We start from the raw sequence: 27427 nt of genomic DNA on the forward strand, positions 1-27427 counted from the left end.
TACTGTTCCTGTGTTACCATAGCAACTACAGAATCACCACAACAGATGGATTACTGTAGTTGTTGTTACCATAGCAACTGTAGAATCACCACAACAGATCAGTTACTGTAGTTGTTGTTACCATAGCAACTGTAGAATCACCACAACAGATCAATTACAGTAGTTCTTGTTACCATAGCAACCGTACAATCACCAAAACAAATTAATTATTGTAATTGCTGTGTTACCATAGCAACTATAGAATCACCACAACAAATTAATTGCTGTAGTTGTTACCATAGCAACTGTAGAATCACCACATGGACCCTTTTCAGAAGACTATTATGTATTACTTTCTATATATATGTAGGAGTTGATGAGCAGGACAGTAAATCTGTCATTATTCTCTCCTCTGCTGCTGTTTTCAGTCTCACACTATTGTTTTCCTTGTTCTGAAAGTCTTGATAACACCATTGTGGAGTTTTTCTTTTATTAATTCAGTTATTACTTTTAATTTTACTCACCCTTAAAGTATCTTACATTTCTTCAGCTGAATTCAGTTAACCAAGTGGAGACTAGTGTCATGGATGATATATATAACAACCTTTTAAAATAGTGCACAATTACTCATTTAATAACTGATAAACAACCAGGTTATATTCATTTGTGTTGTCATATAAAGAGAAATGGCTTGAAGAGCCAATTTGCTGATGAAAGACGCAGAAAAACAAGAACATTATTGCAGGACCAAGGTTGGATTGCAAATGTATTTGCATGCCTGGTAAACAAATATAGAGGAAGTTTCCTACAGTGCTGCAGATAAAGATCAGCCTGTACATCGACCACACGCTCAAATAGGTGTGTATTTGGAACGGTTTGCAAAGTACAGTATAGAGGGTTTGCAGTTTTACATCAGGATTTGGTGGCATGACTTTGTTTTTGTCTTTTTTCTACTCCAAATATCTGAAAACTGTTTTCAGAAATAATGTCAAAATTGAGTTTTTCCTTAAAACAAGTAAATTAATGTGTCAATGGTAGAAGCAGAATAATGTTGTTTCAAATCAAAAGATTATTTTACCCCATTGGCAGATTATTTGACTTGTTTTATGGAGAAACTCATTTTGAAAATGCTTCTTGATTTCACAATGTTCAGGTATTTGGACTCTTTTATTTTTGCTGTTTATTTTCTCTCTTCTGCTTGATTTGTTTTCATTTTTGGCACTATAGTACACTAAATGTTTTCCCCCCACTCCCACCAGTTAGTACAGCCCAAAACATGACAATAATTGAACATCTTCAGCAGCAATAATCAGCAAATATATGTGAATCTGAGTTATTTCAGTGGGATTGTTTAAATTCTGCCCCATTTTTAAGACCTGATAAGAGCAGGCTGTTTTAATGCAAGTTTAATAGAGTGTCAAAACTATTTCTATCACGACACTGTGCCTGCTGATGTTTTCTGACAGGTGCACATTAACTCCTATACTTTAAAGGAGATTTTTATATTATGTGCCTCAAGTTCATTTAATAAGCCTTATTTTCTGAACCTGGCTGAAACAGAAGAAAATGACTGTGAAAGTGACTGATGGCTTCATCACAATATAACCAGAACACACAGCACAAGTGATCACATTTAATAATCTTAAAAACTGCATAAATATATACACATTCAGCATGTCCAAATGTCTACACACAGAGTTCTGAAAATATATCAATATACGCTGACATTGAAAGTTACAATACAAAAAAATGAAACCAACAACAAGAAGAAAGTCCTTCATTAGAGACAATGACACATGATGGGGAGTGGAAAGCTATAAATCAATTTTTAAACTACAATAATTCCTAAATGTGAATGTTAATGTTGTTTTTATTGCAGAGAAACCACTCATGTATAAATATCAAGAACATTTTGAGTTTCCGTCCCATAGAAATAGTATTTCATTACATTACAAAATAGGCTGAAGTGACCATTTGTGTAAATTGAGTTTGATATATCATCTGAATAAATCAGCTTTGCATTAATGGCTGAGACACAATGTTATGATGCGGACAGGAGACAGAGGTAAGGAAAGCGTTTGTTTTAGCTGAGGATGACTACGCTGAGTGGTCGCTCAGTTGTCCGCTTTCGTCGAGACGAGCCCGGACAATGAGCGACTGGAGTGCTGTGCTTTTATCTGGTGCTCGTGAATGTGATGCAGCTGTGTGCTCATTAGAAGTCAGGTGATGGTGATCTTCGTGAGTGGGGATCGTGAGAGCCTGACCAATCCGTGACAGTACCCCCCTCCCCAGGGCCCGCTCCTGAGGGCCGACACCTCCGACGCCGTGGTGGTCTCCCTCTGCCTCTAGGCGCTGGGAACTCAGGGTGGCTCTCATGAAACTCCACCATGAGACTAGGATCGAGAATATCAGCTCTGGGAACCCATGTCCTTTCTTCGGGGCCGTACCCTTCCCAGTCCACCAGGTACTCCAACTGGCCACCACGACGTCGGGAACGCAAGATCTCCTTCACTGCGTAGACGGCTCCTTCTTCTAGGAGCAGTGGAGGAGGGGGTTCCTCTTCGTGGTCAGGCTCTGTGGAGGGAAGAACAGGATCGTGATAGGGTTTCAGGAGTGATACGTGGAATGTAGGGTGAATACGGTAGTGAGAGGGTAATTGTAGTTTGTAGGTGACGGGGTTAACCTGTTCCACGATGGTGAAGGGACCAACAAATCGGGGACTTAACTTGCGAGAGGGCAGTCGCATGCGTATGTCCCGGGTGGATAGCCACACCTTTTGTCCGGGTGTGTATCTGGGTTCTTCAGACCTTCTTCTATCGGCGGTTACCTTGCTTCGACGGACTGCCCTCTGCAGATGTTGATGAGCCTCGTCCCAGACTCTCTCGCTCTCCCGGAACCAGTGATCCACTGCGGGGACATCAGATGGTTCGCCATCCCAGGGAAAGAGCGGTGGTTGGAAGCCCAGGACGCACTGGAATGGCGTGAGTCCGGTGGAGGGTTGCCGCAGTGAATTTTGGGCATATTCTGCCCAGCCCAAATACTGGCTCCAGGAGCTCTGGTGACCACTGCAGAAGGTCCTCAGGAACCGTCCCACCTCCTGAATCTTCCTCTCTGTCTGCCCGTTGGTTTGGGGATGATATCCAGAAGAGAGGCTGACGGCCACACCTAGGAGCTTGAAGAAGGCTTTCCATAGACGTGAGATGAACTGTGGACCTCTGTCCGACACAATATCTTCTGGAATACCAAATGACCTGAAGACTTGATTAAAGATATTGTCGGCTGTTTCAAAGGCTGTGGGAAGACCTTTCAGAGGGATTAGTTTGACAAACTTTGAGAATCTATCTACGATGACTAGAATACAGGTATTACCTTCTGACGAGGGGAGGTCAGTGATAAAGTCCACTCCTAGGTGTGACCAGGGACGGTTCGGAATCGGCAAGGGATGGAGCTTTCCAGCGGGTAGATGACGTGGGCTCTTGGATTGGGCACAGTCCTTACAGCCCTGAACATATTGCCTCACATCCCTTGCCATGTTTGGCCACCAGAATCGTTGGGATACTAGCGAGAGAGTATTGTTGATCCCTGGATGTCCAGTGCCTAGCGAGGTATGTAAGGAGTGGATCAGATCTACCCGGTGTTCAGGTGGTATGAACTGCCGATGAGGAGGGCATCCCGGCGGAGCAGGGGCTTCCGGAGTGGCAACGACTGGAGGAGCGTTCCAGGTGATCGGACAAATGGAGATGTGTTCGGGAAGAATCTTCGTTGGGAGTTCTTCATGATCGTGATGCTCGTGTAAACGAGAGAGAGCGTCTGCTCTTAGATTCTTGGGTCCTGGACGATAGGAAATGGAGAAATCAAAACGTGAGAAGAAAAGTGACCATCTGGCTTGACGTGGACATAGTCTCTTGGCCTCTTTGATATATTGGAGGTTTTTGTGATCTGTGATCACCTGGAACGGATGTTTGGCTCCCTCCAACCAGTGACGCCACTCCTCCAAGGCTAGCTTGATTGCTAGAAGCTCCCTGTCTCCTATGCTGTAATTCTGCTCCGCCGGGCTCAACTTCCGAGAGAAATAGGCACAGGGATGCAGTCGGGGCGGTGTATCATGATGTCGTCGTTATGGGTCCGGGCTTCTGTTATGATGCGGACAGGAGACAGAGGTAAGGAAAGCGTTTGTTTTAGCTGAGGATGACTACGCTGAGTGGTCGCTCAGTTGTCCGCTTTCGTCGAGACGAGCCCGGACAATGAGCGACTGGAGTGCTGTGCTTTTATCTGGTGCTCGTGAATGTGATGCAGCTGTGTGCTCATTAGAAGTCAGGTGATGGTGATCTTCGTGAGTGGGGATCGTGAGAGCCTGACCAATCCGTGACACACAACTACTTGAAAATCTGGAGTCTGAAGATTCAAAAAAATATATACTGAAGTACATAGTAAAAATATACCTTTAAACTATTAAAAATGTTAATAAAAGTCACTTTTCTAACTTATTAAGCCTTAAAAGTTGTTGGAAGAAAGATCAAGATCTCATAACGCAATTCAAAAGCAGAAATAAACAAGGAAAAGTAAAGAAATATGGAAAACCGCTAACTTAAAGATACTTTTTACGATGTACCTGTAAAGTTTTTACACTTTAAATGAAGAAGCATTTTCTAGACAAACAATACTGTAAATATTGTCTTGACTTCAGAAATATACTGTTTTTCCTTTAAACAAATCTAAATAATCTAGCTTTTGTTTTAAAATGATGTTATTTTGTTTACATCACTGCACTATTTTGTTTGGTTTAAGAAAAAACACTTATTTTTTACTTAATATTTCTAAAAACAAGACAATATTTTCCTTTGTCTAGAAAATGCCTCCTGGTTTAATATTTCTAAAAGATATTTGGGCTAGAAACAAGACAAAACCTATAAGTCTTTATATATTTACAGTAGGAAATTTACAAGATGTCTTCATGGACAATCAAATTTGTTATAAAAAATAATTTTGACCCAAACAATGCTAGTTGGGCTACTGCCAAAAATACACCAGTGAAACACAGTTCGTCATCCAGGGTCATCAATGAGCAACGTCACTTTTCTCTGAATCCCCTGAAATGAAACATTAGGCCTCAATAATCAAACATTAATAAATAAAGTCAATTCTGCTAAATTTGACCATAAAACACATCATCCCGAGTATTGTGCTCTGGATTCACATACGTGTCGGAGTGTTTTGATAGTTTTGCAGCAGCAGGCTCATATTGCTGTTCATAATATAACTGTACAATTCGCTGGAACTGAAGCATTTGGAAATGAAAATTCTGCTGTTTATGATACAGTATATACATTTTTCTTTGTTTATCCATCTAACCAGACCATGGAGACCCCTGATATCATAACCCAGATGTCACAGGCTTTGCTTCTCCAATGCCAATGCTCCTTGCAGAAATTCAGATTCAGTTTCTAAATCACACAAGGTCCACAGATAACACTGATCCTGTGTGATTAGGGTTTAGGAGCAGAATTCAGCCTCTATAGGGGGTAAAGTGGGTTATTATCAGCCCACAGGGTGTCCTTCTGTTTCTTCTGTTCAGAACTCCTCTTAGGATCTTTTCTCAATAATAATATTATGATCAATACAAGGAAACAAATCAGAGGAATAGTGATTCCCAGTATTATTACTAACGGGTTTATCTGCTTTCCAGAATCAGCTGAAAAAACAAAACAAAATATATATTAGTTATATTCAAAATGAAAAAGGCAAAAAGCGTTCAGGTAAATTTAGAGACTTTTTAACCCGGCCAAAATTATGATCATAGACTTGTGCAATGCAGTGGTCTTTAATGTCTCCAGTATTTTTTGCTAGTTCTAGCCCGGCGCAGGTGTCATTTTAATGTTTTGCATCAGACTGTTTAAACAGCGAATAAATTTGTGCCCATTTCTGAGCTCATGGGTGTGCTAGTCTGATAGGAAGTGTGTTAAGGTGCATTGTTGGCATGTTGTTATTTTGAGGAACTAAAATAGACCCCACCATTGACCAACTAAAAGCTGCGGTAAAGTCAATGGTGCAGGGTTTATATTTATTATATAAAGAGCATGTTATTGTTATCTGCATATGCCGGTCCAAAATGCGCGTTCCTTATTACACACACAGGGATGTACAGCAGCACACAAATATCTTTAAATATGAAAAATTAAAGGATTCCAATGTAAAAAAAAGACTTTTGTCTACATAAATATAAAAATCGTTTCCTTCTCTCAGGCCTTCTTCACCTCTGGGGACTCCGGTTCTGTTGTAGCCAGTTTATTTATGACCATTTACATTTGTTTACTGTTATTAGTACTAAAAGTATTTATCATATGCATATTTCTATTTGTTTTTGTCATTTTTTATTTACATTTGTCTACCTGTGGGGTTTTAGACACGTATGCATCACTACACAACAGCATAGGAACAGGACGTGTGTTTGGATATAACTCAGTTTTTTTGACCACACTTTATTGTTATTGTTCATTTATTTCTTTGCTGCAAATTAGAACTGAATAAGTTTTGAAACAAATCATTGCGCTTAAGATTGTGAAATTCCATCAATGAAAGTATGGTCGAACGGAAGAGGCTTGTTCTTTAATCATGTCCTCTCTAGTGAAGCGTGCAGTTTTTCTGTTTAAAATGTCCGACATGTACATAGCGAATGCACTTGAACAGAACTGACTCTTAAAGGGAATGGGAGATTAGACTCTGGTTTAATGCACGTTATGCCCATAACTCAATATTAGACTAAGGACAACAATTTTAGACCACGTACTGACCATTTTTTCCCATCTTTAAAAGAGCAAAAGTGGATTCAGACATGCTTTTGCACCATGCACTTTATACTTTACACCAAGAGTTAAAATAGATCCTATTATTTTATAGTTACCTTGAACGTGGACAGAGAGCACTCCAGAGCGATCTGAAGCCAGTTTCTTCCAGGCGTTATCAGTGTGAAGCCACTCTTCTACCTGACAGTAGTATTTTCCCTTATCAGTGGGGTCGATCTGTGGCACAGTCAGTTTATAGTGTGTGGCATCTGGTCGTCCAAACACCAGAGATTTATCATTAAGAGCACTGCGTAAAGTACCATCTTGCTTGGCAGTGAATATAACATGGGTTCCTTCTTCTTCAGCTTTAAACCATGTTACCTCAAAGACAGATTTATCACTGGACTGTGAGGCAATAACGCAATCAGTGGTGAACCCAGCCTGAAGATCGGTGATGTTGAGGGTTTGGTTCTCCTTCTGCACATGCAGATTACTTTCTGTTTAAAATACAAACACAACATCAAAATCAAACAAGTTTGTTGAGAATGAAACATAGCCTGACACCTAGGTCTTGAAAGGAGGGACAAAAAGGGTAACAGGGTTTGGCAGGTCATTAATTAATAAGACGTACGTACTAGTGGCTAAGATGTTAATGTATCTATTACCGTTATGTAATGTATGTATTATGGTGTGACCATATATATATTGTGGACATTTCTTTCTCAACAAAATGGCAGACACTTAATAGGATTCAATAAAGCCATGATAATTTTATCCTTCGAATAGAATTTCAGGTACATTATTGTACTTAAAAGTTTATGCATTGTTATTGTATTTAATGAATGCTGGTATAATATGAAGACTATAAAAAATATAACAAATCAATTCACTGTCTGCAAAAGCCATTTTGTATTGCAGTGGTGGCACCGAAGCTGAATCCGAAAAGGAACTTAGGGGTGGATGGAGCACAAGATCAGTTAGGTGGATTGGTGTGTCCACCATAACAGTAATGTATCAACTGAAGCTGTAAATGTAGGATTCAGTCTATATTTTAACGCTCAATTAAGGCCAAGAAATTTGGGTAAAATCCGGATTTAAGCAGCTCAAACTCCTTTTCTTTTCATGGTTGCTGGGCTAGCTTGAGGAGGCAAGATACAAAGACATGACATTGAAGAAGGACATGGGGCAGAACCACTGTTCCTCCACCTCAAAATGAGCAAGTTAAGGAGGTTCTGGTGAGGATGCCAGTCGAAAGTCTCCTAATGAAGGTGTTCTGTGCATGTCCAACTAAGATTAGACCATGATAGGAAGATCTAAGAAGAATTGGATGGATTGCATGTCCTCGCTGTCCCTGCTTTACATGCAGTTCTGTGCAAATGTCTTAGAGCAAAGATGGGCAACTTCAGTACTGGTTGCAGAGTTTTCCTGAACAAACACACCCAAGCAAGCTAATCAGTGTCTTTAAGATCACTAGAAAACCACAGGCAGGTGTGTTTGATTTGGGTTGGGGCTAAACTCTGCAGGACAGTGGCCCTCCAGGACGGAAGTTGCCCATCCCTGTCTTAAACCAACAACTGATAACAAAACAACCAGAAAACCAACTGATTAAACACTTACACAAACTGACCAAACCTGTATATTCCAGAGGCAGAATTTAACCAGAAGAAGCCATTCTGTAGGGGTTTTTATAATATTTTTGTGTACATATATCTCAATATCTATTTAACAAACAGATCAAACCCAGATCAAACCTGACCAAAGTCTGGATGATGATAAGAAGGTCATAAAACATCAGAACTGTTAGCTATATTGTTCTTTGTCAGGCTTTCACCTCAGGCTTCTCCACCAGAACTTCACCTCAACCCATCGTTTCCACCTTGGCTCCTTGAATTGCTTGAAGGCAGTCATATTCATTGGTAATGTCACCCTGATTCCAACACAGCCCTTCATCTTTTAAGTGGCTATACCTTCCATCTATCTCAGAGGTGTCAAGTCTCAGCCCTGAAGAGTCACTGTCCTGAAGAATTTACTTCAATTCATCTGCCTTTCTAGTAAAGAGCTTGATTAGTTGGTGCAAGGTGTGTGTAAATGGTTGTGAGCTAAACCTGTAAGGACCAAGTACGGACAATCCTTGCTCTAGCTCATGGTCCTCACATCCAAATCTACTGTGGTCTTTGGCTTTGCCTAGGTCTCATTGTTGGTTGGTCATCTTTTAATTTGTCCCAGACTTACTACATAGACTCCATTGGTTCCATTAGAGGTTAGTCCTCCACTGGCTCTTTATTTGCCATTTTCTTCTCATGCGCCTGTATGCCAGTCACCAGTCCACTATCCCGAGGCCTCACCCAGACACCTGTTTGCAATGTCATGTCCTGCCTACAGGAGGTGGGAGTACTGTCATGGATTCTCTTTGCTCTATTCACTGTCATTGCCATCACCATTATCAAGCGTCAGCACTCAGAATCTGATCAAAGTACATTCACCTTGTAATTCTAATATTGGTACATTATTTTTGATGTTAAATGTTTTGATGTTTTTGTTCCTATTCACACTTTAATTGATGAACTACACATTTGAGTTGATTCTCGGCCTCTGCAATGATTTCTTAATAATAAAAAGGTTTACATTTTTTCCTTGTAGCTTGGACAGACTTTTTTGATAATGACCCAGATAAACAGGAGCAATCTTTAAAAAAATGTTTAAAACAAAAAACCTGTATCTCAATCAGTTCTTTAATACTGTGGTTCAATGAAAAGACTTGCTTTACCTTGCTCTTTGACAACAAGCTCTGTGGAAGCAGACAATTTCTTCAGGGAATACCAGTCACCAAGAGGATCCTGAAGCCACTCTTCCACCTCACAGAGGTACTGGCCACTGTCAGAGGTTCTGGTCTGATGCACAGTCAGCTGAAAAGTGTGTTTCTGTCTTACTGTCATGCGGATTCTCTGGTCCATTTCTACCCCAGCTGCTGGACCGTACTTGACAACAGCATCTAGGTCCATATTTAAGAGCATTTGAGACCCAATCATCCAAGTTGTTGTGAAACGAGAGGTGTTTGTGGTTTTTTTCAGGATGGAGCATTCAATCTTAGCATCAGTGTTGGCAGTGGTTTCCTGGCGAGACTTGAGTGTCGACAGTCTCAGTTTGCTGTCTGTCATTAAAAGTTGCATGGAGAGAAAGAGAGAGACGTTAAACTGCTGAATCTTCATTTATCTAAAAAGTAATCTCTTTATAAAAATATCAGATTCTGACTTGATTGGCTGTGCAATGACAGAAAAACACAAACACACTAAGAAATACAATAGGTGATGTATTCAATTTGTAAACCAACTCTACCATTTACTTCCTAGGAACCTGTCAAACGAATATTTATTACAAAATTGAGCATCACTAGTTTGGTCTGTTTACTTTGTGTTTGACCTTTCTGACTGATTGTTCTACTGCTGCATTTGATAACCCCTTGGGTTTTGTCTATTGTGTGGATTGCTTCCCCTGTTCTTTGTTTTTTTTAAATGTGTTTATTAAAACTTCTGCATATGGACTCTAGTTCTGTTTGCAGCTCATACTTACACCAGTATAGGTATACAAGTATAAGTTAGTGCAAGGGATACATTTAAAAGTAAGAGTATAAAGTATAAATGGCATAAAGATGAGGATAAATAAGCTGTATTTACCAGGTTTTTGTATAGTCACTGCTAGCAGGTTGGAGTTCTTCATGGCTTTCTGTCTACCCCTTTGATAGGCATCAACTTGGCACTGGTACTGTCCTTCTTGCTGCTTGCTGGCTCTCGGCATTATGAGAATGAACATTGTGCTGGAAGGCTGTGCTTGAACTGACAGCTGATAATTTCTCTGATCTGTTAACCAGGTAATTTCTCCAGTGTTGTGTATTGTCAAAATATTCCTCTGTGCAGTTGAATTGAGAGATCGAAACATCCAGCGTACAGCCAAAGAAACTTCAGGTCCTCCAACTATACATAGTAATTCAACTGGAGAATCTATAGGTACGGTTGTTTTGCGACTTTTCAAGGTCACCTTCATTAGAGATTCTGAAAAGAAAACATGCTGTGATTAAGAGAAAAGTAATGACACAGATTGCATGTCAACTGATGCAGAAGGTTTCTGTGTTCCTGAGAATAGTGTGTATAGTCTTACCAACTGAACGCACTGTGACTTTACTTTGCTGAGACTGGGTGTGGGTTTTCTTCATCTCTCCATTGCTCTGTATGGTCCATTCAGACACAATGCACCTGTATTCACCACTGTCAGATAATCCAGCTTCACCAATCTCCAGGGTAAAGTTTCCAGCTGGAGAATGCAGAGTTTGAACATGGCGACTCTGGTACCTCGTCCCAGTATCTTTCATCACTCCCTCATGGGTCAGACTAGTGACGTCACTGAAGGAGTCCACAGAGTCTTTCTTGTGCTGCCATGATACTGATAAAGAACCTTTGAACCCCGACACAGAGCAGGTGACCTGTAGAGCATCTCCTTCAGTCACTGCATCCTTCATCATCATGACCACTGTCAGATCACTCTCTGACCAGACAGGCAAGAACAGACAGTGTCAGAGTATGTATGGTCATGCAAAAGTTTTCATTGTAAAAATAGAGTCTATGTACAAGATGCAAACCAATGTATGGAGTATTTTTAGATTGTACGAGAGGAACATTGTAGTATAATTACCTTTAGTCGTGATGCTCACAGTCTCAGGGTTGGACAGTTGTTTTTGCACTCTTTTGAAGGTGCCGTCTTCATTCATGCTTTCCTGCCATACTTCACACTGGTATTGGCCCTGATCTTCAGTCCGAGCTGAATGGATGGTCAGCAGGTAATCTGTTAAACTTGTTTTCACTGCTCTCATCTCTGCTGCATTCTCCCTTTCTTTATAGCTATCAAATACGGTGAGCATCCCAGAAGATCCAATCTGGGCCACGTTCTTCTCGTTCTTCATCCACGTCACAGAATAGAAATAGCCAGGAAGATTCTGTGCTTTCACACTGCAACGGATGTCTAGTGCATCTCCCTCTTGTAGGGGCCCTTTTGAGGCCTTCATATAAACACTGAAGGAACCTACATCAGTGGCCACTATTGAGACAGGAAATATAATGAGGTCAAACAGCTTCTCTTTTCAGTTTTCTGTGGTATTATTGCAATCAAATCCACAGTCATTACACTAGGCTCTGATCTGTGTAGTATAAATATCTAGTATAATCATGGTATGTAGAAATGCAGATTCATTTATGACTTTCTTGTGCTGCGAATTAAAGACTGTAAAAAGTCTAAAACTACAAACATTAGAAAAATGAGTAGATAAATCACAATGAACATCAATGTTTGATTTCATTGAAACCCAGAAATCTGTTGGGTCATTTGGTCCAGATTTAAGTCAGGTTCTAAAGCAAAATTAATGCAGAACTCCTGGGTTAAATGACAAAATCTAAACCTCACCGATTGGTTTGATCTCCACATTACATGCTGTAGAGGTTTTGTGTGCAATCTCTGTCCAGGATCGGTCTGGGTCTTGAATCCACTGAACTACATAACAGTAGAACTTCCCCTGGTCTGACTGCTGCACTTGAGGCATCTTCAGTCTGTATGTTGTGTCCTCCACTTTATCCATGCTGATCAGACCTGCATGGTAGCGATCCTCAAATCCACCTCCTGGCTTTACAGTAAGATCTCTGTCCAGAGTAATGATTGGTCGGGGGTCCTCATCTTCTCCACTATGGACGTACCAGGTGACCGACAGATGGTTGTGTTGAAAAGTCTCGCTGGAGACCTGGCACTCAAGCTGAAGAGGATCACTCTCAAATAGACTCTGAGAGGGAGAACCAGAATATGAAGCCTTCAGCGTGTCCGGGATCACTGTGGATACAATATATTTTTATATAATGACATGTGATATTTCTCACTGGGATGAAAAACATCTTACAATATCAGCATGAGGCAGTGTGAGGGGACCTACATACTGATAGCATCAACATGACCATGACTATATCTATTTATACCTCTGTTGTGGTAGGTCCAGCGTGCACACAGATGCATAGCCTGATTGTGACCCTGATACTTACCTCTCAAAAATGTACCTACATATTGCAACAATGCATAGACAAAGACCAGTGATTGGTCAAATAGATAGTGGTGAGAAGTTGAGAACAGTGCAAACAAAGTGAAGACGGCGATGTGAATGTGGAACAACCACCAGCAAGGAACAGTGAATTAAAAGGTTCTGGAAAGTGATTTTAGGCCTCTTTTATGATATCGTGAAACACCCCTTTACTGAGCGCAGGATTTTTGGGGTACGTTCAGACTCTAAAGAGCATGCTGAGGTAGAAATGTGCAGATTATAGCTGGTAGCAAGTGAGAGATAAAGGGTGCTTTCACACTTAGACTTTTGTTTTGCATGTCCCCTGTTAGCGCGGTTCATTTAGCATATGTGAATCCAGCAATTACGCTTGGATCCATACTAAAACAATCGGTCCAAGATCGCCTGAATGAGGTGGTCTCAGCTTGATTGAAACGAACTCTGGAGCGGATCGATTGTAGTGAGAAAGCGATACGATCCAACAAACTAATGAACCAGGCTGTATCACAGTGTATTATGGATATGTAATAGGCATATACTACTTTATTAAGAGAGAATGAGGAGTAGGGCAGGATGTCATTCCTACAAGTAAATGTGCGTTTCATGTCAAATACAAAAGTGAAAGCATGTTAACTATTAACGAGAGCTGTTTATCCGTTTGGAAAATTGAGTGAACTGCAGTCTTGGTTTCTCTCTCTACAATGTAAAGCCTATAATGCATAATTCTAGCCAAGGCTATGTATGAGAAAGTCTTAACTCTGATTTATATTTGGTTACGATATCTGTTGGTGTCACCATACAAAACTGAAGCGCAGCTTTTTATTAATAATGTCTTATTGCTCATCATCATAAATTAAAATAAGAACGCACGACAGCTGAGCGGGACTGAAAAAAAAAACGTGGAACTCTGACCAATGTGAGGACAGTTTACGTACACGTGACTTGTTTTAGCTATTTTAGTCCGTTTTGAAACATTGCAGTGTGAAAGCGAACCGCACCGAGAACCAAGAGCAGCAATGTAACAGTTTTAATCCCTGTTTCAGAACAAAACAATCGGTTTACAGGTTTACTGAAAGAGAAGGGTGACGTGGTGCTCTTAGGTTTGTTGAAGTGCAGATTTTTTATAACTTGACTGAAAACTTGATGACCCAAGCTCAATCATGAAATGTTGAACACAGTTTTGCAGGGAATACAATAAGCTGTTTTTTGCCAAGTTCAGCCACAGATAATGATCTTTGTCTGTGCCAAGATGACCAACAACTGATCTTTGAGAAACATTTAAACTTGAAACGAAATGTAAAAATAAATGTCCAACCCCAACTGATTGGCCATTATTCAAAGGCAAAAACAATATCTGGAGAGCAGATTAACGAATGGTAGATATAATAGTGATCAATTTAAATATATACAACTACCTTACTGATCGACGTCCAGTTATGGGTGAATGAAATGTGATTATTTGCAAACAGCTGAATTTCTCTAGATATCTCTAGTAAAATAATCATAACACTTTAGATAAATATCTTACCGTTAAGTGTTGTTTCTGCTTCATATAGTCCGTGCAGTATGGGATCTGTACTTGGGGTGTGACAGAAGATTTGTCCCGCATCGTTCATCGCCACATTTCTGATCCTCAGTTTAGCTGAAGACCCCGTCAGCCTCTCGATCTCAATGTCTTTTTGCTTCACCCTGTTGGAGAACTTCGCAAAGGCAAAGTCTGGCTCTTTAGTACTGATGATATTGAATTCAACGTTTTTTTTTTCTGACACCAAATTCGAAGTCCTGCTCATCCGGGCCTTTAAACCCACTAACACTACAGAAGATGGAGATGGGAAATCCTTCCACTCTGTACAGGGGACCATCCTGGATCTGGACCACACGCTGACCGTCGCACTGATCTGTGTGGAGAGTGGCATTAGACAGATAAATTATTAGTCCTATGAAAATTTTCACAGGACAGCTAATAACTTTAAACCCTTAATCTTGTTGACAGCAATTTGTACAGTATTTGGTTTTAATAATGCATGGTTGGGGTTGTCTTTAGTTGAGCATTGCGAAACAATCCAAACTGGGTTACTTTAAATCCCAGTTTTTTTAGGTTCATACTCTTACACCAAGGATACCAATAAAAAAGTTTTAGTTTGAACAAAAAAACAACATGGTTACTATCATCATGGTTCCTACAGTGTTATAGTATTATTACAACATTACTACAGTCAAACCACAGCAAACACAAAAACATTACTACAGTTGTATTTCCTGCAGTGTTGTCATAGTATTACTACAACATTACTATAATAAAGCTACAATACACACCAAAAAACATAGTTTACTACAGTTCCTAGAGTGTTCCCTGCTGAAAAATCCAGCTTAAACCAGCCTAGACTGGTTGGCTGGTTTTAGCTGATTGACCAGCCTGGTTTTAGAGGGGTTTTAGCCATTTCCAGGCTGGTTTCCAGCCATTTCCAGCCTGGTCTTAACTGGTCAGGCTGAAAAATGACCAGCTAAATCCAGCTAAAACCAGCTTGACTAGCCTGCATTAAGCTGGACGTAGCTGGTTTTGGCTGGGCTCCCAGCCTGGCTAGGCTGGTCAAGCTGGTTTTTGCTGGTCATTTTCCAGCCTAATCAGCTAAGACCAGGCTGGAAATGGCTGTAAACCAGCCTGGAAATGGCCAAAACCCCTCTAAAACCAGGCTGGTCGACCAGCTAAAACCAGCCAACCAGCCTAGGCTGGTTTAAGCTGTTTTTTCAGTAGGGTTATCATAGTATTACTACAACATTACTACAGTAAAACCACAGTCAGACAAAAAACATGTTTACTACAGTGTTATAGTATTATTACAACATTACTATAATAAAGCCACAATACATGCCAAAAAACATAGATTACTACAGTCATGGTTCCTTCAGTGTTATTATAGTATCACTACAACATTACTACAATAATACCAATATCAAAAACATCACTACAGTCATATTTACTACATAACTTTCTAAAATAAAACCATGGTTAATTAATTTTCGTAAGGTTGTGTATTCTCTCCTCAAGTGGATTTAATACTAAAACAGTGTATGCAATAGTAAATGAGGGTGAACGGTGTGCTAAATGTGGCTTAATGCAGTTTCCTATGGTATATTCTTTTTTTAAGTGGAAAACACTTTTAATGTCATAAGCTCGACGTTTTTACAGCAGTTTTAACAGTGTAAGCCCTCATGTATGATTTTGTTCCTCATTTGTGTCCAGTTGATCATTAGCTGTGCTGTGCACATCTAATATTCTTCAGTCCACTGTCTATAAGTTTACGCAGATGTTTAGTTGTTATTAGATTACCCTCGAACTCTTTCTCATCATGACACATGTAAGTTATGTCTTGTTTCAACCTGTTTGCGCAGGGAATTGTCTCGCTTTGTTTCAGGATCCTGTTCGCCCGGTTGAAGGTTTATTTTGTGAAACCACAAACTGAATAGCCGACGTGTCCATTTCATATTTACCATAAAAACAGAACGAATCTATTGTTTAGTTTTAGATGAGATATAATATCATTCACAAGTTGTAAAGATCACTTGTAACTTTTACAATATCATTTAATCATCGTTGACAGTCATTCGGCTAGTTGGTTATGTTTGCTAACCGACGGTGAGATCAACAGGTTGTTTTTTTCGAATGAGGGTTAGGACATTGAGACTTACCGCAGCGCAGGAGTCCTGTGAGACACAGCAGAAAAAAGCGCCACAGCTGAAAGCCAAAGTTCACCATCCTCAAATGAACAGATCCTTTTCTCTTACTCTCTTATTTCCTCTCTACATGATAATGCGGGTTTCGACAGGAGCCAGGCTCAACCTGATTCATTTTCTCTGAAGCAATACGGTGACATCACACTTAGACCAGCCGGTCAGGAAGGAAAACCCACAGCGGATATAATCTCTAAATCTAATCTTAAAGTTGTATTTTAACAGAAGAGCTATAGGCTATGCCACCATTTTTGTGTTATTACCATCTATTACATTAATTGTAACGTAGATTAACTTTTTTTAAGGACAGACTTTTTAATGAAGGGTTTTATATCTGTATGTTCCTCAGGTATATTCTTTACAGGTATACAAAATTCAACAGTTGTTCCTAAAAACTATCAACTTTAAACCTTAGCCAATGTTTTGTTTTAATTCTCAATTTATCTGTCACACTTTTAATGTCATAAGACAATCAAAAATGAAACTGCAGGAATTCTTTCACCATTATTTATTTAGATATCTGATCTTCATGTAGGGTGGAAGACAAAAAGAAGAAATAATTGACAATTTGATCAAGAAAGCATACAGCAAAACTGTAATACTGTAGTTTAATGTAGTTTTTACAACAGTAAAATTAGTGTTAAACCCTATAGGAGAAACATTTGGGTCATATAACTATAGTCGTTAAGTTAGGATAGCAACTATAGAATTACTACAGATTAATTCAAGTACTTTACAGCATGTTTAAAAAAAACACAGTATACACTGTAACTTACGTTTACCTTCAGCTTCACTTTATTCATCAGGGATCACCACAGTGGAATGAATCGGCAACTATTACAGCATATGTTTTACACTGCGAATGCCCTTCCAGATGCAACTCAGTACTGGGAAACACCCATACACACTCATTCACACACACTCATACACTACGGCCAATTTAGTTAATCATTTCCCCTATAGCGCATGTGTTTGGACTGTAGGGGAGACCGGAGCACAAGAAGGGAACCCACACCAACACGGGGAGAACATGCAAACTCCACACAGAACCTTCATCTGATCCAGCAGGGGACTCAGCTAATCACTGAGCCACCATGTCGTCTTTGTATTATTTCTTTATTACAATTACAACAGAGCTCAACAAATGTAAAGCTTGTGAGAGGCTGTAGCTATGTTTCAATCCACCTATATTTATGGACGTTCTGGATTATCGCATAGAAAATGATCGATGATTTTGTTCTCTTTGACTCATCGGATGTAAACACTGATTTATTCTCAAATGTTTTATGTGATTTTCCAGTTTTGTGTATTAATCTAACTCACATGTTTGCATGGCAACATAGCTATGAGTACCTTAAACTCTGTTCTTCAAGTCAAACTCATCTTCATATCAGTGTCATCATCATAATAAAGCATTGATTTGAATATCTGATAAGAAAAGCTATATATCATCAACAATTGAAGAGTTAAAATAAAAATATAGGTTTAGGATGAACTCATAAGACAGTCAATCACTAAAACACTAACAGTTTTGTATATATTTTTATTAAATACTATTATTATCTGTACTTAAACATTATCTATTAAAATAGTTAATAAACAACAATACAGAGATGCCTAGCAAATCAGTACAAACAACATCAACAAATCAATGAAGCGATATAATTTGAAATCTGTTTGTTTTGCAACAAAAAACTAAAAATTAGATTATAAGACTAAAGACTGTCAGATATTCCTAAAATGAATTACATTTCATACCTGGACACTATAGTGTAGATTTCAGAACAAGTGTCCATGATAAAGTTGCTCTATCTAGGTTTTGTGAGTGCTGAAATGCTGCTTGAAGTCAAACAGGTGCTATCCTTATGAATAAATGACATATTTTAAGTCTAAAAAGCTACTTTTAGGCAACACAGTGGATAAGTTGGCGGTTCATTCTGCTGTGGTGACTGAGCCAAAGGAAAATAAATGAAAACCCCTTCTGGCCTAAAATAACTCTCAAAAATACAGTGTCACTCAACAACAGCAGTGAATGGGAGAGTCCCACAAATACATTTCTTTGAATTCCAATTTGCACAAATAATAATATAAAAACTCCATGATAGTTTAATCATGACAAAAACAATAAAAATAGTGTCAATATTATTAGCCTAATGCTGTCAAATGTACTGTCCCACAGCCACACACTTTGCATTACAAACACCTCGCATAGCTTTTTTATAATTCGATGATAAAATACAAAGAATAGCTTTATAAATGTATATATATATATTTAAAAAAATCTAAATTATTTCAATAATTTAATAAATATTTGAATAAGGCGCTGAAAAGTGCGAGTGTAACGATCACACACATCAGTCAAAGCATGTGTTTACACTGACAAACAATGGAAAAGCTGAATGTTTTCATCTAGACAGCATTGATTTATTTCTGAAGACCTTACTTCTGTTCCTCCTCAAGTTCACCATGATTTCTCTTTAGCTGTATATGTCATCCTCTTTCCATTATTTCTGATGAACTTTCAGTGTCTTCCTTTCCTTCAATAATATCATATTCGCTATTATCACTCATAAATCTGAGTCAGTGTCACTTTCCTCACCGATGTTCTCACACCGAAGTTGACTCTCTCTTTCTGTAGAGTTCTGTTTGCTCAGATGTGCTTGCTTTTGAAGCTTGTCGCTCTGTGTTTCGTGCTGTTCATCCTCTGGCACAGACAGGTTATCTTTTCTCCGGTCCTGATCAGGATTAGGATCAGGATCATTATCATTTAAATGTTTATTAATCCCTGCATCTGGAGGATCATTGTTCTGCTTCATGTCTTCTTGTTTTGGCTCACAGCTCTTATCTCTCTGTGCTTTATTATCATCATCTTCTGATATCGCTTTGGCTGTTTCTTCATTTTGCAGAACCCTCTGCATCATCATCATCATCATCATTTTGTTCAGCTTTTGTTTCAATATCTTCTTTGTTGTCGTCAGATTTCACAGTCTTGTTCTCGTCATCTATATCTGTATCCGCTCTACGGTCTTTTAGACTGGAAAATGCATCACTGTTGTTTTCTATTGGAGGTTTCTCTGAATCTGTAGCAAAAGTGAACAAGGAAAATCATCCACTACTTCAACATACAGATGGAGACTAAATTATTAGCTGTGCTGTGACTATTCCTTTTTTAAATAATTCCAAGTGTAAACCATGTTTTAATAACTAGTTTCTAATATTTTTAAAGTCTTTCCATGATGACAGCTCATAATATTAGACTAGATATTCTTCAAGACACTAGTATTCAGCTTAAAGTGACATTTAAAGGCTTCACTAGGGTAATTGAAACATGTAAGCACTCTGATTAACTCTTTTTCCTTCTTCGTGTGTTTACTCTTTTGCACGCCAAATCCCACCATTTCCCACAAAACCGCCACTCCAGCAAAGGTAAAACTGGCCGTTCCCACATGATTTGTGTTAAGCCCAAATCCAATGCAGCGCTCTGTGTGTAGCTTCACACATTAGAAGTAGAAAAGTAAAATAAAGATCTGATATGAGCCAAGAGAAGACATTTCCCATGCCTGGCATTTTGTTGATCTCTCTCACATTTGTACTGTGAAGCTTGAGAGACCCAGAAAGATATCTAAAATAACTCAAAACACTGTTGTTTTTGCTTAAATAAGAAATTCATTTACGCTTCAGATGCCTCGAGGGTGAGTAAATGATGGGTTATTTTCATTTCTGGGAGAACTAACCCTTTAAAGCTCTTTTAATGTAAATGTATTTTCTGTGTGTGAATCAAGTTTTGTTTCCTCAGACAAACATATTTCACCTGTGTTTTGCTGGTCCTTTTCCTCTCCGTTTACCTCCTCTTTCTTCTCTCCAGGTATTTTGACATTATTCTCATCATCATCACCATCATCAATCTTGAATTCTTCTGGTGTCTTGTTCAGGTGCTCAAGTGACGTCTTTCCAATGTCATTCCCCTTTTCCAGTTCATCTCTTTGTCCTTCCTCCTCCTCCTCATCTCGGTCTTCTTGGAGTTTTTGAGTTTCGTCAGGTTTGCTGTAGGCATTTTCTTCTTCTATAACTGCATGTAGGCTGTTTTCACTTCTGTACAGCTCTTCCTCATTTCCATTGTGATTCAGAAGTGCTGTTTTTTCTTCATTTTCACCTGTATTGTCTGATCCATTGCCCTCATCCTGTTTTTTATCAGAGTCATTTTGATATTTAAGTCTCATTTGACTGGGAAGAGTGGCTTCAGATAAAGCTGAAACAAAGCAAATCACTTAAAAACAGACTCAAAAGGCAATCTCTGAGCACTGCAAACAAACTAAATGGATTCTAGTCCACATATCTAAAAATTCTTAAATCAAGAAGCCCTTTCTAGACAAGCACAACACATTGTCTTGTTTATTAAGGAATAATGAGTCAAAATGAAGTGAGTTTTTCTTAAAAGAAGCTAAATAATCTGACAACGGTTAAGCAAAGTAATGTTACATCAAAAGGAAAAACAAGATCAGCAGATTATTTTGTGGTTTGTCAATGATTTATTTGGCATTTTTAGTCTTTTAATTTAATTATTTAGCGTCACTGTTCCAAAACATTTTAAATATTTCTTAAGATTAAATATATTGTGTTGAATGGGAAATTATTTTACAGTGGTAATCACAATACTGTGATATTTTTATCCAGGGTTATCACACCCTCAGAGTCTCATACCGGCTATGCTAGTCAACATCCGACTGCTTGTTAATTATATCTCTTTTTAAGCCCCGTTGAATATTCAGAGGGAAATATGATTTCAATGCAGATATTCACAAAATATTATAAATATACACAAAGTTTGATCTTACCATTTTCAGGGTCCCTTTTCTTCTGTTCAGACCTTGCTTCTCGTTAGCGTACATGCAAGAAAATGATGTTAATCTTTGTAATATAAACTTTCTGAGACATGATGAGTGTCAATTAAACGGTAATGTGTTTTTTTTGTTTCATGGCACTTACACTTTCTCCTCCTGTAGATGAATACTGCCAGTATAATGAGGAAAATGAATAGTAGTATTACGAATAGGACTGGAAGAATCACCTGAAGCCTTGCTGCTGCTGCTGCTCCTGCACACAATCAATAAAACACAGCGTCAGTATCAGAGGCTACACTGAAAAACCTGAAACTTCTGTGTCGTTTGTTCAAAGTTCATTTGTATATTGGGCTAGGGGAAAAATGATGGTTTCTGATTAATAAAACAAACCCGCTTGAGTTTAAAAACATTAGTTCTGCTTAAAGTTATATTTTTCTTTAAACCAGCAGCCTTCATGTTATGGTTTATGTGTGTTCAGTTTTTATATATTTCTAATATGAGTTTTAATATCATCTTACATTACATTAATATCTATACTGAAAGCACCAGCAGATAAAATGACTGCCAATAGCATAGACGAACATTATATATATTTATTATAGTTTAGTCCAGTACAGCTTCACTTCGACTTTGGTTTGACTTAAAAACCAAGGTAATTCAATTAATTGATCGTCTATAAAAACAATATTTTACCTTTGAGTAAATGTATTATTTTCTTCTTTGAGCAGATTAAATAATTTGATTAATATTAAATTACATTTTAATCTACATTTTAGATCAAAACTATAATTTGGGTGTAATTTATATTTAGCTGTAAAAAATCACACTAGTTGTTTAGGTTGGTCCAAAGCAAGATTACTTTGATCTAAGGCGGAAAAAAGAGTATTTCTGTTTTCTACTTTAAAGTAGAACATATATTTACTGTCTCTATATTGAACAGTCTTCTTATTTTGACTAAATACATTTTTTTTCTTGAACATAACAAATATTTTTGATTTAGATTAATGGGCGTCACGGTGGTGCTGTGAACTGGACTACAAATAACATCATGCACTTCACACACACACCAGTTTCTGATTCCCTCTGATTACAAGTCATGAACGCGCATACGCTGATGATGATGATAGACAACCTTATTTAACACTAGATCATGTCATTCACCAATTAGAAAACTCTATAGAGACACACACTATGTCCAGTGTGATTGTTGTCAGGTCAGCTGGTGCAGGAATTATATTTCCCCAAAACCGGCATAGGGGTAAAGTTGGTTTTATATCTGCACATTTGGACTTTCTCCTCAATAATATAACTTCAGATAAGTATTGTTTGCAAATTCTGAATAGTGAAATCATATAATCAGACAGAGTTGTTTTGAAGTCATGCCAACATGCTATTTCAGACCCAATATTCAAAGTAGGCAGAAGAGCACTATTTACTCATGTTTTCAGATTCAACTAAATACAAATCAGATCAGAAAAAAGCAGTGCTAAAAACAGAAATATCCTGCCATCGTTTTACATTACACTTACGTTATCAAGATAACCGGTGACTTATTTTACACTTTCAATTGTGCTCGCTGACCCTCGTACATTGCTTGTTTTCATCTCCTTTTGCACTTGAACATCTTCTGTGCATATAAACCCATTCATAAACAAAAACACAATCTACATCAGCTTTGGTGATTAAAATAGTTTTAAAACCTGTTTATATTCACCTCACACACACACACACACACACACACACATTGCTGAGTCTTGTTTTGCCTAGCGAACATTACAAAGCGTTTTTTCCTGTTTGTCTTGATTCATGTCTTGTTTAGTGTTTTGATTCTTTGCCGCCTGACCATTAGCCTGTATTTTGACTTCGTATTGTGGATTATCTTTAAGCTACTGTTTGCTTCTGTTTTTGACTTCTCTGTAAAATAAACCGCATGTGCATTTTTGCAATGCATTGCCTTTGGACTTTCAGACTACTGACGTACCTCATAGAAGCATTAGTTTTTTCTACTTCATTTGCATACTATTAATGTTGCAGAATTTGTTCCCCATGGTATCAAAAATGGTATCGAATAATGAGATTTTTCCACAAGTTGGAAATTTTAGTATCGTGACAACACAATCGTATACCGTGATAAAAGCTTCAGCAATTAATCGCATCAAGAACATGTAATATCATTATAAGCCGACCTGTGACGCAGTCTTGCAGATTGAAGTCTGTTGTTTTGCTGCTGACTTCATTCTTCACAGTGCACGTGTAGATGGAGTCGCTGTTTTTCTGCTGCTCGTCGATGATCAGTTCTGCTCCCGGATGATCGATCACGTTCGGCCCGCTCCATTTATACAGCAGCGGAGTCTTGTAGTCCACTGAACACAACAGCTCTTGAAGATTTGAGGCCTCGTTCACTTCACAGGTCACTCGAGGATCTGGAAGAACATCTGAAACCCAAAAGCAGACAGGATTAGAGGATATAAAAACTCTCTGATATCAAAGACAGACACATACACTCTAATCCAGCCACTGTAATTTAAAGAAGACCTATTATTCCCCTTTTTACAAGAAATTTCTGATATGAAGTTTCAGCTCAAAAAAACACACAAATAATGTTTTGTGATGCCTAATTGTGGTGTTTTGGTGACTGTCGCTTTAAATTCAAATGAGATTTTTTCAGAAGAGGGCGGAGCTACAATCACCTGTGCGTCACCATAGTGACAGATATAAAACAGCAGTGTGTGTGTTGTCAGTGCTGGTCAGGTGTGCATGTGTGCTTCAGTGTGTGTGTGTGCTTCATGCTTCTGTCAGTCTATGTCGCTCCTGCCGGTGCTTCATCTAAATCTCCACATCTATAATCCTCTTAGTCTATGCTGACATTATCTTCAGCAGCTCAAACACTCTAATGGCTAATGGACAGACGGCTGCTTCTCACTCAGGGCTGCTGTTTATGCTAATGAGGGAGAGATGGGCACTAGTGGGCGGGGCTTTCCCCCTCTGATGACACGTACAAAGGGAGAATGTCAATCAAAGTGTTTCTGCAGACTGTTTTGATCAAGTCTGATTAGAACTAATATAATTCATTGATGTTGACCATTAGAGGCTGGAGAGATTCACACACTGCTGACACACACACTACTGGGGTTAAACCCCTTATAAAAGGGATTTCTGCATAACAGCTGCATTTTATTATCTAGTCTCCTGCTGTCTCATGATGAGCTGCATATAACTCACCCAGAACAGTTAAAGTATGTCTGGAGCTCTGAACTTTCCCGTTGATCGTGATGTCAGACTGGTATTGTCCACCATCTTGACTGGCCAGTTTCTTTATTGTGAGCTGTCCTGTTTCGAAATCAAGCTCCACACGGTCTTTGAATGAGCCGTATTCCTCCATCTCACTGTTGTCGTACTCCACAACCTTATCTCCATTGTGTTTCCACAGGATTTCTACAGGTTTCCCACGAATGCTGGGAGATAACGTGATCAGGCCTCCCATTTCTGCATATTCCTCACAGAAAACAAAATCTACAGGAGAAGAAGATGATATTTGTTAAAGTACTCCTGACACTCACAACAACAACATGTGCAGGTCACAATTCACACCAAAATCTGAAGATACATTTAAGATTTTATGTTTTACTACAGACTGTTTGTATCATGCAGTTGAAGACTAACTAATACAGTTTTAACAATTATTTTTAAATATTTTCCAAGTGATGTTTAACAGAACAAAGAACAATATATTTTTATTCCAGAGAAAGTCTTATTTCTTGTAGATTTGCTGCTGGAATTAAATGATAATGTTTAAAAAGGTTAATGTAAACAGCACTTTTGGAAATATTTAAATTATTATTCAAAAGTCACAGCATGGAGAATAATTTTGTCTTCCACTCTACATATGTTGTTTATTTTACATTTTTAAAGATGCTTCAGCAGTTTTAAGACATCCCCAAAATGTTGCAATGGCATTAATTGTTATTAGACTTACTGATGTAGTATTTACAATATAACAGTGTCATTATAGTGTAATACATTATTAATGTTTTTAATTAAAGTGGTGACACTTTACAATAAAGTCTATTAGTTAACATTAGTTATCTAACATTAATTAATGAGGAAACATTTGTTTATTAATGTTTAATTAGTAAACATATAGATGTTCATTGTTATCTCCTGTCAGTACACAGTCATTAAATTATATTTACCATCAAATATTAGTTGTTTATGAAATTAGGATAAAAAAAACGAGTCAATTCCCTGTTTCATTAACATGTAATAGGTTAGCTAATGTATTAGTTCAAAACAAACATGGCTTCAAAATAAATCACATATTGATTGAAACCTACATGAAGAATAATGTAGTCAATTATAGTACATGCTATAATATTTTTGAACCATGTTATCTACAGTTTCCATGGCAACACAACTATAGTAATATAAACAACTGACCCAGTACTGTAGTTTTCTATATAGGGAAACTATTCTAATACACCAGTTTACTGTAGTAAAAAGTAAAGTATACTACAGTATTTATTACAGTTTATCAGTTCAGTATAGTTATTACATATGATTTACAACAAAAGTAGTAAAAACCATGTAGATACAGGATACTACACAGTAGTATTTACAGTAACCTGCTGTAGTATTTGTTATGTCAAGCTGTGAGCCTTATTATCTGTTCAAAGTACAAAGTTCAGTCAAAAAAAAAAAAGATCGCTGAAATTGTGTTACTCGACTGTTTTGAATATATAATTAATCTCTATTTCTGTATTGTAGACTGTCAAATTAACTCTGAATTTGTCTTTGAGTAGCTATTTATTGACCGAAACTTGTCCGTGTATCGACCTGAATGTTATTCCCCTCACAAGACACTGCACCTGTCGGAGAGATTAGCCTAGCATTTCTCTGCCTGTTTTACGAGTTTCTCCAGTCCATGTTTAAAAAGAATATAATAGGGCTTACCTGGAAAACAGAGGCAGGTGAAGAACAGCCAAACCCGCACCACAAACTCCATTTCGGCTCCTGACGGTGTTAGTTTCTTTCCTAACCGCGTGTTATTTAATGTCGGTGTGAAGTGTAAAACCCATCTGCTGTATAAATCTCGACAGTGAAGGCCAAAAGACTGAAAATAAATGATAAAGTTGTGTTTTGAGGCCGAGAATACCGAAAGTGAAAAACCCCCAGCAGTATCAGGTGAACTTTGAGGAGCGAATGGGCGGAGACACAAACACACCTTTACACGTAGAGCAGAACAGCGGCCTCTTTCACTGTGAATACAGTTTTGTTCATTTATTTATTAATCTAATCGTTTTAAATGTATTTTAATTACATAATTTATCATTTCTGTCATTTATTTACTTTTGTCTTTTTCTGTCCCTCTAAATGTAATTCCCTTCGCTATGTATTGTTTAGCCGTCCCAAAGCCTTGACTCTAAGCTCTTTCTTTGACTATTGCTATTCTCTTCATTACATGTATTTCAAATACATATTTCAAAAATATAAAGTAGTATTTCGTCATTTGTATTTGGTAGGGTTTATGAAAATGGGTTAATGTTTTGTATCAATATACTTTAGTGTCTTGTATTTTTGTATTTCTATAACACTGTACAACACTTTGTAAAAAGTCAACACGGTGACGTCGTGTAAATGCAGCCTCAGATTGATGCTCTCTCAGTTATTGAAGAAGGTGGTCAAAGCTTGGAGGATGGGTGGAAATTATGCAACACCCACAAAGAAAATAACAGACAAATGGCATGGATATATTTGGTCCACAAGTCCACAATCATTGAAAATAATATACTGTACAATGCCTTGACCAGTAATATGTACTGGCAGTATAGTGTGCAATGCATTAACAATGCTGCAGGTGGAAACACAGAGGAACTTAACAAGTATGAAACACCTAAAGATGGTGGACTGATGTTCACGGGGTAAACTGAAACTCTTCCAGTTAAAGAACACCTGAAAAACTCTTGGGAGAATGAGAAACTGCACAAATGAAAGTAGTTTTAGGTGGA

General features: G+C 38.2%; 2 protein-coding genes across 2 annotated transcripts; both read right to left on the bottom strand.

The window, feature by feature from the left end:
* Nucleotides 1-4614: 4614 nt before the first annotated feature.
* Nucleotides 4615-16699, bottom strand: igsf3l (immunoglobulin superfamily, member 3-like). Its single transcript, XM_056464647.1, is given in 10 exon segments — nt 4615-5671; nt 6881-7258; nt 9529-9912; nt 10436-10810; nt 10917-11300; nt 11448-11849; nt 12213-12629; nt 14378-14597; nt 14599-14747; nt 16540-16699. Coding segments are annotated over 10 exon segments (2955 nt in total). The 5' UTR covers nt 16607-16699; the 3' UTR covers nt 4615-5492.
* A 1465-nt stretch (nt 16700-18164) lies between these two features.
* cd58 (CD58 molecule) lies at nt 18165-27419 on the bottom strand. Its single transcript, XM_056464648.1, has 7 exons — nt 26373-27419; nt 24645-24935; nt 23609-23857; nt 21568-21675; nt 21417-21452; nt 20393-20830; nt 18165-19661 (listed from the first exon to the last, which is right to left on the bottom strand). Exons 1-7 carry the CDS (start codon nt 26422-26424, stop codon nt 19477-19479), a joined length of 1359 nt encoding a protein of 452 aa, XP_056320623.1. The 5' UTR covers nt 26425-27419; the 3' UTR covers nt 18165-19476.
* Nucleotides 27420-27427: the final 8 nt, after the last annotated feature.

Source organism: Danio aesculapii, chromosome 9 (assembly GCF_903798145.1).
Source record: "Danio aesculapii chromosome 9, fDanAes4.1, whole genome shotgun sequence".
NCBI lineage: Eukaryota > Metazoa > Chordata > Actinopteri > Cypriniformes > Danionidae > Danio > Danio aesculapii.

Excerpts from the sequence above, each read along its gene's own strand:
- cd58 (XM_056464648.1), bottom strand. The coding sequence starts at position 26,424 with ATGGAGTTTGTGGTGCGGGTTTGGCTGTTCTTCACCTGCCTCTGTTTT. Across the intron at positions 21,676-23,608 it reads TCTGCAAGACTGCGTCACAG|GAGCAGCAGCAGCAGCAAGG; the intron begins GTCGGCTTATAA and ends GATTGTGTGCAG. Across the intron at positions 21,453-21,567 it reads CATCTACAGGAGGAGAAAGT|CAAGGTCTGAACAGAAGAAA; the intron begins GTAAGTGCCATG and ends GCTAACGAGAAG.